Consider the following 13,550-nt stretch of genomic DNA (forward strand, 5'->3'; position numbering starts at 1 on the left):
AAGGGTTAATTGTTACAGCTGAAATTATACCTTGGCCAGTGCAATGTATTGTTGAAAATAATTGCAATCCACACTACAGTTTGGTTATCAACAATAACATTGCACATAACACATAATATAGAATGTATCTACCAGTGGAATATCAGGCATTTTGATAGCTGTAGCAGCAGGACTAGACACTGTATTGTACAAACAAAGCTCAATATAATTCAAAATTACATCTATAACCAACTATTAAAGCTTTAGTAAATCATGACCTGGATATATTTTCTCCCCACCTGACAACATGCATTTTCTTGTGATTTATTTTCACATTTTCTTTCCCCATTAGATTCTGATGTTTTAACCATAGATGTCAAATTAGTTGAAAAATTATACCAACATCAAATGAAACAGCTGGATGAACAAGTGCAAACTAGGAGTGTCTTGGAAAAAAAGATGATCTTACACGATGCATGGGGAAAGTTACAAGCAGAACTCCATGAAAATGCAAATAGGATGATCTCTGCTGAAGATGCACAGTTGATATTAACCCGCATGGTTAAGAAACATTTTGGTGAAGACACACTGCCAATTAAATGGGAAACTGGGAGCTTAAAAATTTCACTGATCATACCTAATCAGTACCATCTTTACAAAATCAAACACACATGTCTATCTGATAGTTTTTCTGACTCATTTGAACCACTATTGATAACTGATAAGATGAGAGAGGAGGCTGACAAAGTTGGATTACAACTCAAGTTGAAAGCAACCTATGCCAAAGCCAGATTTGATAAACTTAGACTATTTTCATAAACCGTAAGTCTTTTAAATCTTATGATTTTTTAGCAGTTTAAACAGCCAGTGGAGAGAGTAACACATTTGAAAGAATATGCACAATATTTACAGTGACATTTCAAATGGTCTCCCTATATTATGTTTCAATACTTAATATTTCATCAGCACCGTGACAGGAATACTTGCAGTGATCCTGCCATGATACTGTCACTCATTTTTAAGTACAAACATGGAATATTTTCAGGACTCCTTCAATGTTACCTTTTGACTTAGATTTAGTAACTTCCTGTGTGGAATGGAATTAATTACTAAGATGTATTTTCCATGTGAGATTAGTAGTTATTGTACAAAATATAAAATGAACTGGTATACAATTTCTGTCGAGGCATTGCCTTAATATTTTCAAAAGGACAATTGTCATCTTTTCTTAGGGGGACCAAAGTCAAATCTAAGATCAGAGCATTAAAGTCAACTCTCATATCAAATTAATATTTACTCATTGACTTTTATCTTTGTATTCGTGACACAGTGTTCACCCCAGAGCAATAATAAAGTGGTAGCCATTTAATTTTTGGTAAACAACAGAAACCTCATTACCATAATAATTTCATGTACTGTTATGCAAAGTAGCGATCACTCTACCTGAAAATCCTGGGGAGAACACTGTAACATCAGCATTTTCAGTGTCACATTGTGATATAACTTCTTTGCTGAGAAACAATGCAAATCAAAAAGTCAAAAAATATATTTACAAAATGAGCACTAATTTGATCTTTAAGGAGATGGTGGTGGACTTGAACCTGTCAAAGTCTATGATAATGTCACTGAAGGAAAGGATGCTGAAGAGATACAAACTGATGTGAGTTAAATTACAATTTATTGAAAAGTAAAAGTTACATTCATCACCATCTTGGCAATTACAGTAAAGCAAACCTAAGAAAGTAAATTTCATTGCAGCTGCAGAGAATTTGCAATAACAGAACATACATGTAGTGTATAATTTAATTGTGTTATTGCCATGCATATACTGGTATGATGATTAATTTAAGACCACTGAAACACCCCAAACATGTGACAAATGCTGTTTTACTTTGACATGAACAATTTCAGGATGAAGACACTGATCAGAAATCTGACACAACAGTCACAGAAGGAGTTGCTGATAGAACTCCAACTGAACACAGACAGTGTAAGTACAGCAGATTTACCTTAGTTTTGTACTTCTCATTGAGGGCTTTTTGTTAGTGGCACAACAGTCTCTGTGTATCCCACAATCATGATGAGAAACTTGACGTCACTATCCATGGATGTTTGCCATAATATTTGTGCCAAAACATATTCAAAGTCAATCATTATTGCATCCATTGACATTCTTACTGCAATCATATTACAGAAATGACTCCTTGAGTGTGTATATTGACACTGCATGATCATCTCTGAGAGCGTACTGTAAAGTGTTACACATTATTATTTGGATTAAAGATATGTCAGTTTTTTTATCTCAGCACTAGAAGACATCCAAACTAAACTTGACTTTGAGTGTGTAAACACTAGCCATCTCTTAGAGTATACTGTGAAGTGTTATGCATTATTATTTGGTTAAAGATATGTCCATTTTGTTGATGTCAGCCCTGGAAGATATCCAAACTAAACTTGAGATGGAAAGAGCAACTCTAGAATCTCAACTGAAGGAGGCAAAGGAAGAGAAGGCTACTTTGGAAGAGAGATGTAAGGAACTGACACAGAAGTTAGAGAGCAGTGAGCAGTCATTGGTCAGTCAACGTATTGAGAACAGAGTGGAGAGGGAGAAATTAAAGTCTGAAGTTGAAGAGAAGAAGAAGCTGATCAACGAACTTGAGGATAAAGTGGGAGAATATGAAGATAAATTGGAACAATCTGATCTGAAGAAATCAGGAGAGAAAGGTACAGTGTATTTGGCTGTGTGTCACAGATTAATTAGGATGTCTTTGAATGCATCACTTGGTGAAGTAAATGGTTGACTCTATGTGAGTCAATGTGTGTCTTGTGATTGGTCAGTGTTGGGCCACATTTGTTGAGATTTAATTGGCATGGCAAAACTTTTAAAGTGTGAGTCCCGCCACATTTTGAGGCTTTTATCATTTGACTTGAGGCATATACTCTAGTTCTGGTTGTCAATGAACTTGGTATTAACAAAACAAACATTTACACACACACTGAAGCTTATTTGAGCGGTTTTTGGATGGTTGTATTGTGTTATTTTGACGAAAACACGGGAAAAGTTGCACGTTTTGACTTCAATCATGGCGACATTTTCCGGAAATTGCCGAGCTCGCCCCGTTTTGGCGTAAGTAGCTGTGACGTCACTAATAGGACATGCGATGGTGACTTAGTGCATTGACTATGGTGATAGTGATAATTTCATGAGTGAAAGCAGTGCAACTAAAATGTCATCATCACAGAAGATATGACAAAGCTGTTCAGAATTTACAGGCCTTCAAATTTTAACAGTCGGGACCTTAACCTAAACGATTGAGAACAAGAGCGGAACTCTTGTTGACCGTCTATGACGAGTGCACTACTGTACACAACCGCAAGCTACCAAGTCTGGAGTTGCCATCCCACCTCATTATCACTTCTCAACATAAATTGCCTCATTCAAAATCTGTATACAAAATTTGAATTACACCATGATGTTTGTAGATAAATGTAGTAGAGATCAGTTGAAAATTGTCCACTATTTAACACGCATCTTTCCGATCCACAGCTGAACCGTTAGCATAAAAGAACAAAGTAGTATTCTCCCCACAAAATCAGTTTGGCACTTTTAAACTTTTTAAACTTTAAAACCTCACATGAAGTTTGGCACTTTTATACCATGTCCAGCCAAATTCTCGGTAAGAGATAAATTAAAGTTGATAAGCTTATGATGTAAATATTGAGCACACTGGCTCCGAGACTGGGCGGCTCAGCTGGCCATTTCTGTGACGGAGGGAGTACTACCACCATCACCATGGACGGAGTGATCAGTTATGCTTAACCGCTTCGCCAGGTTTTTTTCTTGATTAAGTGTCAGCGATATAAAGCACAGTGTTCATTGTTTCATGACTGTGAAATTCTCAAAGAAGCTAAAATATTTTAGGGGGACTTAGTTGGGCAGAAGGTTTACAGTAACAGATGACGACAACGCGACTGCTTCGTCAACACTATGAAACTTCTTTGCTACAAGTTGTGTCACTGTTACTGGCAGCGCTGTGCTGCCTATCGTTCAGTCTCGCAAAGAGTCAGTCAATCACTACGTAAACTTTTTAGGAATAAGTTTGATATCTGCCAATGTTACTAATTATAGAGTCACATATACATGAGATATAGTACTTGTATTTTTTTATTTACAATCACTTTCATAAAGCAGCTGAATCAGCGTTCAGCACTGGTGGATGTAAACACGGCCATACTTCTCCGGGTCCCACATCCCCTCGACATGTTTTGGGCAACCTGTCACAGTCTTGATGATGATACAGTTGATGAGGATACACGTGAACGCTTTCTGGTGACTATTGTCGTACTGGTACGGCATTGCGATCACATAATTGATGTAGTAGCTCCAGGAATTAAATATGTCTTACTACGTTCATCTGGCTTCCGAACCGTGTGTATTCGTGAAGTCACAAGGCCAAGGCACGGCATGCGAGGCACTCGAAAATGTGCACTGCAGAAATACAGCAAATACAGCTAATACGGCATCCTAAAGTACATGTAAAATGACGATGGCTGCGATTACTTCAGTCACCAAAAGGCTAACTACTCACCATGTTGAGGCCACAGCAAAGCATTCGCTATGGCTTTGGTGAACACACTCACTCGTACGTTCAATTAGTTACGTCATTTCCGGTTGCAATGCCCGTGAATTGGGAAACGACCCGAATGGCAGCCAACTTCAAAATCTCAAAACATATTGCATTATTATAATATTTAACTGCATCGTTTCCTTTGGATGATGCATTGATTTGATAAAGTAGGGATGGCAAAATCATATAGCATGGCTCATTTTAAGCAAAATTAACTTTTAATTTATGCGGGACATACACTTTAAAATGACAATCTGATCTGAAGAAATCAGGAGAGAAAGGTACAGTGTATTTGGCTGTGTGTCACAGATTAATTAGGATGTCTTTGAATGCATCACTTGGTGAAGTAAATGGTTGACTCTATGTGAGTCAATGTGTGTCTTGTGATTGGTCAGTGTTGGGCCACATTTGTTGAAATTTGGTACGGCCAAACTTTTGAAAATCAGTCACCAATCAGTGTTGAAATGTATAACTGCAAGTTTTCAATAATTTACTTTCAATTTGCATCTGATCAATCAAACAACATCCTAAATAATTTTGCAAATCTGAAAATGCCAGTATTGTTGAATATCATTTAAATCTTTGATAATTTGAAATGGTCTATTCCAGAATTTGATATGTCTTTTGCTGGTAATACTAAACATTGACCTACTGTGAAAGCAAAAATTATTCATTTCGATTTTAATTTCACTACTTTGGCTACAAATATCATCCACCCAGTATACCAGTGATACCAGATGATACCAGTGATCTGAATGGTTCAGATGTATAAAGAACTGTGTATATTACAATATACCATGGTCGGCACACCGGCGAGAGCAAAAATCCTTTTTTGATGTTCTATGCCAAAATTTCAATATACTGTTTTGATATGGTAGCAATAAATAGTACCCAGGCATACCACTCGGTTTGATCAGTGCATTTCATGCACTTGCTATCACTTGTGCATATATGTTGTGAACTGGTCAAAATCTAATGCTATATTGTCGCCGGGTGTGCTTTATTGCTTAAACATATAGTGGCTTAATGACAAAAGATTCTATTGTTTTACTGACAAGGCAGTAAATTTAAATCGTAGTACAAATGGCTCTTACATCAAACGAGTGAAATTAAATCCTTGTGAAAATGAAGGCTTTTACAGTAATCCCGCTTTATAATCCCTTTGAGCTCTGACCTTTTTGTAGCTTATAATGTTACGTTACAATTTACAAAGTGAAACAGAATTAATGTCACAACATCAGGCAATCTGTTTTCTGATTGTATAGTAATTCCTCAAATGTTTTGTCATTTACTAAGTCATCAGTGTAACCAGCACTTCTAAAATAAATTTAGAAAACTCCAAGTCAATCCAAGTGGTTTTGTTGAATACCGAAGGCATTAGCAACTGTATTCATCTGATGTGTTATTTTTGGTGTCAGATGGAACAAACCATCTGTTTATTCAGCAAATTCTGAAACACATGAAACATAGTATGTGCATAGATACTCGAACTCTCCATTTCGACTGGTTGTATAGTGGGATATTGTCGAATCTCATCCCACAACCAGCATGGATATCTAAAAGTACTCTGGGCTAATTAATTGATTATTTTGTTACACAAGTCGATGTGCACATGTATGGCACAGGTCAATATACTTATACAAACCTTGAATGATTTTGGTTTAAATATGTTTGAGTTACAACCCAAGACATGAAAAATCAAACAAAATGGCTGTTATATTGGATTGATTTGTGGAATAAATCAACATACATATGTATTACATAGGTCAATGTTCTTGTACCAACTTTCCCCTCGGACTATGTCATTGTGGACTAATGAACTGTCAGTCTGAAATATACATGTATTTTCAGCGAACAAATGTTAATATGTATATATATATATATACACTAGATTTCATCATACAGTATAAATTTTGATATTTAAGCAATGAATCACACCCAGTGATGGTATACCATGAGATTTTGACCATGACATATGCAGTTGTTATTGCCCTTCCATATATGTTGTGAACTGGTCAAAATCTCATGGTACACCATCACTGGTGTGATTTATTGCAGCTATTAAATCATAACAGTATATTGAAATCCTGGTTGGAACATCAAAAATGATATATGCTCTTGCAACTTGGCTAACATGTGTGACAACCGTGTCATATGACGAACATACCATGGTTATGTCTATGTGACGACCAATCAGATCACTTAATTTGTGCAATCAACACACTGGTATGATATAGTTCAAATTATAGCATAATGATTGAATGCAAATTATTAGCAAAGTTAAATTATTCCTACACTAAGAATTCTGTATTAAGCATGTTTATGTTTCATTGGCTATCTTGTAAGATTTAAATGCAGAGTAATAAACAGGCTTTTTGCCTATGTAAGTATCAGTCATAGTCATTGACACTTCGGATACAGTTCACTTTATTTCTATATCCTCATCTTGTATTCCAATAATAACTGACTATCCTACTTGTATGTTTCATTTTTGTTTTCAATCAATCATAAAAATACAATTGTACCTCCTAAGCTAAGTTACATAGTGGTAATATATTCAAACAGTTGGGTGTCTGAACAGCTTGTAAATTTTTGTCATTCAGGAGATGGTGGTGGACTTAAACCAGTCAAAGTCTTTGATGATGTCATTGAAGGAAAGGAAGCTGAACAGATACAAATTGATGTAAGTTTCTTTGCATTCAATATGACCTTTAAATGGCAGAAAAATTAACACCATTCAAAAAAGTTACCTTCATTGCAGCTACAGAGAATTTTGCAGTGTTGTACATTTACATGTTTTATAGAAAGGCATATAATAATAATAATCATAATAATAATATTTTATTGCTTGCTAGTAAATATAGGATTTACATCACATTTATGGCATTAAAAGTGTGATACAAAAATAAGTTCAAATTTTCTTCAATAAAGATAAAGTAATACAATATAAGAATAGTAGCCAATAATAAATATATCTAGGTATTTCTTTGTTCATATAAAGTAAAACTATAATCTGCAAGTTGTTCATTAAAAGATAAGTTTAAAAAATAAAAATATAATCTGCAAGTTGTTCATTAAAAGATAACTTTTGTTGTGTTAGTAAAGAAATAACTTAAAGGTGATTTTCAGTTGTGTCGTTTGGGAAATTGATTTTACTGATAAACGCATATATAATGACATAAAACCAATGGAACAACAAACACATTAAATCTTAGTTATACTTTGAAATTAATGATTGCAGGATGAAGACACTGATCAGATATCTAAAAAAATGCTAACAGGAAGAGTTGATAGTATTTCTCACGGAAAGTGTAAGTAACCGACATTTAGGTTTGAATGTGCATTTTTCTCAGAGAACACCTGATATTCAAATGTAAATTTACATAAAATTTACATTCTGATCAGTGTTATAAATTGTCTATTGAGAAGTGGATCATTAATGACACATGAATCCTCACATATCCCATAATGCCAATGTGATATTTTGCCTCATTACAACTTAGCCTGGACATCCACAGTGACTGTTTTTGGATAGCAATGGATGCATCCAATGACATTAACCCCTTGACTACCTATGGCGCCGGATATATCCGGCGCCATATAGAATTACCATATACCTTGAGTGCCGGAAATATCCGGCACAGTTAAATAGGCGTATTTGCTTCGTTTTTGTCGCTAAAATTCCCGTAATTTCGGCGTCGGCACGCAGCGCGACTAAGATTGATGTATTCCGATCTGGCCTGAATGTGATTGCGCCCCCATACGTCCGAGTATGGCCAAAATCCGGAAGCAAATGTCATGACCCATGACCTCGACCCTGAAAGGTCAGGCTGATCACAGAAGCGTCGCACTGATTGTTTACAGTTTCAGAAGTACGGACGATTGCGAGATGTTTATGGTTTGTTTTTTTAATGAGATGAAATGTTTATTTGTTGAAAACAAATGATTTATATGTAAATATGTTCTATTAACACCAATATTCGTGAATGAAACTAGTGGAAATACAATTTTTTACTATAAGCCAGTGAAATTTTATAGCAGCCATATTATCAATATGACTGGTCACATGACTGGTCATGTGTTTGGTCCTGTGATATTTTGTTCCCTAAAATGTATTTATAAATATTGTGAATTATTTTTTGATAAATCATAACCATTTTAGATGCATGTTTCTGCAAGGAAGACATAAATCAGGTGTTTACAAATATAAACTGTGTTGATTTTCAATACAGAATCATGTCAGATGCTGATGTTTGTGGTTCATTTACTCTGCCTTTTGTGAGAAAAATCTCAAATAGGTACATGATAACATCTATAAATAAAGTAAAGGGTAGTTATTATTACATAGGTATGTAAAGACAATACCATGAAAATTGCAACTGTATTCACATTTGCGTCATTTTATGGATTCAAAACACGTCCTGATGCTTCAAATATTCATATTCTTTGCCAACTCTGGTCACATGATGTGTCATGTGATCAGTCACATGACCTGGAAATACAAAACTTATGTATGAAAAAGTGGGAAATTTCGTTTGATTCAGAAAATATATGGTTTATTGGTACTAACTTAATTTTTACTCTAAGCAGTGTTCACACAATGACCACACCTAAGATTTTATCAATATTTCCATCAGGGCCCTGGTATATAGGAATACATTGGCCTTGGTAGTCAAGGGGTTAAACACTGATATGGTAAATATTGGTCACTGATATCCATACATTCAAAATAAATTTTGATACCATTTAAGTGTAACATTTATTATTGGTAACACAATCCGAACTAATTTCAGAAAATCTGATCAAATTTTGGAATTTCCTTTTAATTTCAAATTTTCTCACCAAATTTTCTGTTACTTTAATACTGAATATAACTGTACCATATCTTTGTTAAGATATTTCACATCCCAAAATGCCTTTATTAATTTATTTTCACTGAAAAATTCAGCTAATTTGTTTTATGAACATCTTCAGTATTCAGCTGATTTTTCAGAAGAACACATTGTTCAGTAAAAAGATCAGCTGATGTTTTGAAAGTTAGCAATAATTTTCAGCTGAATTGAATTTACTAATCATTACTGAAAACAAGATATGCAGCTGATATTCAGATAATATCTAAAAATCCAGCTGATCGTTTTGTTAACAAAAAATATTCATCAGAATATTGTAGCTGTGGAAAAGCAGCTGATAAAAGCAGCTGATTTTTTGACAGATTAACGTGATCCCAAGAAATTCAGCTGAATATTACACTGATCACATACCGGTACTTTTGGAACGATGCGGCACCAATTGTAGGATTACAAAGTTAACCCCTTGACAACCTATGGCGCCGGATATATCCGGCGCCATATTGAGTTACCATATACCTTGAGTGCCGGAAATATCCGGCACAGTTAAATAGGCGTATTTGCTTCGTTTTTGTCAATAAAAATCCCGTAATTTCGGCGTCGGCACGCAGGGCGACTAAGATTTATGTATTCCGACCTGGCCTGAATGTGATTACGCCCCCGTACGTCCGACTATGGCCAAAGTCCGGCAGCAAATGTCGTGACCCATGACTCGACCCTGAAAGGTCAGGCTGATCACAGAAGCGTTGCGCTGATTGTTTACAGTTTTCAGAAGTACGGACGATCGCGAAGATGTTTATGGTTTGTTTTTTTAATAAAATGAAATGTTTATTTATTGAAAACAAATGATTTATATGTAAAAGTATTCTATTAACAGCAATATTAGTGAATGAAACTAGAGGAAATACAATTTTTTACTGTAAGCCAGTGAAATTTTATTGTAGCCATATTATCAATATGAATGGTCACATGACTGGTCATGTGTTCGGTCATGTGATATGTTGTTCCCTAAAATATATTTTTAAATATTGTGATTTATTTTTGATAAATCATAATCATTTTAGAAGCATGTTTCTGCAAGGAAGACATAAAGCAGGTCTTTACAAATATAAAATGTGTTGATTTTCAAATGCAGAATCATGTCAGATGCTGATGTTTGTGGTTCATTTACTCTGCCTTTTGTGAGAAAAATCTTAAATAGGTACATCTATAAATAAAGTAAAGGGTAGTTATTATTACATATATGTAAAGACAATACCATGAAAATTGCAACTGTATTCAAATTTGCGTCATTTTAAGATTCAAAACACGTCCTGATGCTTCAAATATTCATATTCTTTGCCAACTCTGGTCACATGATGTGTCATGTGATTAGTCGCGTGACCTGGAAATACAAAACTTATGTACGAAAATGTGGGAATTTCATGCTGATTCAGAAAATATATGGTTTATTGGTACTTACTTAATTTTTACTCTAAGCAGTGTTCATTAAATGACCACATCCAAGATTTTATCAATATTTACATAAGGGGCCTGGTATATAGGAATACATTGGCCTTGGTAGTCAAGGGGTTAAATCTAGTCTCTCTAGTTATAAACCTACTACCAACATGACATTGTTTGGATTGCAGTAAGAGTGATATTATTTAAGGACTTCGGAATTCCGAAATTAGTTCAGATTCTGCAGGTGTAAATCTATATATTTTGTTGCTGTCAGCCCTGAAAGATATCCAATCTAAACTGATGGAAAGAGCAACTCTAGAATCTCAACTGAAGGAGGCAAAGGAAGAGAAGGCCATTTTGGAAGAAGGACGTAAGGAACTGACACAGAAGTTAGAGAGTACTGAGCAGTCATTGGTCAGTCAACGTATTGTGAACAGAGTGGAGAGAGAGAAATTACAGTCTGAACTTCAACTGGAGGAAAAGCTAGCCAAGGAGCTTGATTATACAGTGGAAGAATTAGACCATAATTTGGAACTTTCTTTACAGAGGGAACCAGATAAAGGTAAAGTGTCTTTTACTGTATATGTTAGATTATTTGGAAATTACAATTGCTAACCAATCATTTTTGGAACAAATACCTTCAAGTTAAAATTATTTTTCACTCATTTTGCATTACTTGAACAAACACCAAAATATTTTTGGAAAATCCAAACTATTGCATATTATTGATGCATGCCGAACAGAAGAATGGGTATTTACTACCAAAAATATACAAATATACAGATCAAAAGTGACATATCAAAATAATGATGAATCTGCAATTTTGTAATTTTAGGACAATGTTTGCTATTTTCTTCATCAAGAAATTTGTTTCTTTGAAACTGCTCCACCTGATAGCTTGACATTTGATATAGGTGTCCAGGGGTTATCTTAATGTAATACACTAAAATTATGATGAAATTTGATTTGTTTTTGCCATTTTTGGTCAAAACCTTTGTTCCTCAAAACTTCCCATGTGATAGCTTTAATATTTGGTATACAGGTTCCCTAGAGGTTCTCATAATATGGGATATAGAAATTATGGTGACATTTACAATGTTGTATTTGTTGGGCAATTTATGTCACATTTTAGTCTAAAAGTTTGTCTCTCAAAAAATACTTATCTGATAGCTTTTTTATTTGTTCTCAGGGATGATCTTATTATGAAAAGATGATGCAATGTTCAGTTGTGTATTTTTGCAGCTATTTTTGCTGTAAAAATTTTGACCTTCATCAACAAAAGTGTCACAAATAGTTATTCTGTACGTAGCTTTATTGGCAACCAGGTTGCTTGTACATGATTTATAATGAAGAAATAATCTTGCTCACAAATACTTGACATAGTGTTTACAGAATAATCATGACATTGTATTTGTACCTTGATTCTAGACATCAACACCCTGTACTGGCAATCTTTGTGTAAAAAAACAAACAAATAGAGATTACGTTGCAACCCTTGGTTTTGTTTTAAATAGCAAACTCAGGTCTTTGTTTTAATAGGTTAGTTGCTCCATGGAGATTTCCATCTTCTTCATCAACACATGTGTGAACTACAAAACTCCTTGGCGTGATTCTTGCAGATCTCACTTAAATGCCTCAGCAACCACTACAACATCACCATGAGATGTCTACTGGTCACATGATGCAAGCGCCTGCAGCTACAGGTCCACCCACTTCACCTGTTTGTGTACTCCCAAGCTCAGCAGACGCCATATCCAACTGCTCAGCCATATACCCAGAGGACCATAATGGATCAGATGAGACCTCAGCATATTCAATATCAGCCCAACATGCAGGTTGGTAGCAGTTGTTGTGTGTGTTGGAAGAAACTTTTGACGATTATATACAGCCTTCACTGGGTATCTGCACTATTCAAACATACATTGAAGGTGTGCCTTTTGTTATTTCAACAAGCAGGACAGTGTCACTCATGGACTGACAGTGTTGGCAACAAATGGATGAATATTTTTGCCGAATCAAAGTGTCATTGTCTTTTGATGAAAGCTTTTCGAAGAGGAGAGACAAAGCAAAGATGTCGCTGAGTGTAAAAGTGCAGCACACAGTTCTGGCTATTGAATTAATTGTTGAACACATTTTCCGCCACATTTTGCTGAACTGTCATTACAGTCCTCATATTATGAAAATATTGAGTTAGACAACAAAAGAATTGTGATATTGTTCCTGTACAGGAAATTTGATATTGATGCCCTTTGATTGGCTGCAAAGATATTCAGATACTTACCACATTCATCAGTGTTCTCATTATGAGCAACCAACTTCCAGTGCACCTCAGTCTTCCTGATCTGCTTTGATAAAAACAATCCAGCAGGATATTTTAATGTTTTTAGCTATTATGGACTATAGTCTGTAGAAGCTATTGGGATGGGTATCCATCCGGCATCAGTCTATATGTATGTCTGCTTGTCTGTCTCTCGTCTGTATGTATGTATGTATGTATGTATGTATGTATGTACGGGGGTATATATGTATGTATGTCTGTCTGTCTGTCCACTCAAATGTATTGAGAACCACAGTACTTACAGATTTTGTATTTGTAGTGTAGATGCAAAGTATGATTATGAGAAACAAGTTTTTTCGGTTTTTTGATATTGTT

The 13,550-nt window shown here is 35.1% G+C and overlaps 1 protein-coding gene across 1 annotated transcript in view; it reads left to right on the forward strand.

Moving 5' to 3' along the window:
• The window catches only part of LOC139127107 (myosin-6-like), a 176,268-nt gene extending 163,741 nt beyond the window's left edge, over positions 1–12,527 (forward strand). The window contains exons 7-13 of the mRNA XM_070693028.1: positions 1,560–1,639; positions 1,891–1,969; positions 2,410–2,703; positions 7,211–7,290; positions 7,849–7,918; positions 11,172–11,459; positions 12,517–12,527. Coding sequence (XP_070549129.1) covers positions 1,560–1,639; positions 1,891–1,969; positions 2,410–2,703; positions 7,211–7,290; positions 7,849–7,918; positions 11,172–11,459; positions 12,517–12,527 — 902 coding nt within the window. The remainder of the gene's footprint in view (positions 1–1,559; positions 1,640–1,890; positions 1,970–2,409; positions 2,704–7,210; positions 7,291–7,848; positions 7,919–11,171; positions 11,460–12,516) is intronic.
• The last annotated feature ends 1,023 nt before the right edge of the window (positions 12,528–13,550 follow it).

The sequence above is a fragment of the Ptychodera flava genome, unplaced genomic scaffold (assembly GCF_041260155.1).
Source record: "Ptychodera flava strain L36383 unplaced genomic scaffold, AS_Pfla_20210202 Scaffold_29__1_contigs__length_4469600_pilon, whole genome shotgun sequence".
NCBI lineage: Eukaryota > Metazoa > Hemichordata > Enteropneusta > Ptychoderidae > Ptychodera > Ptychodera flava.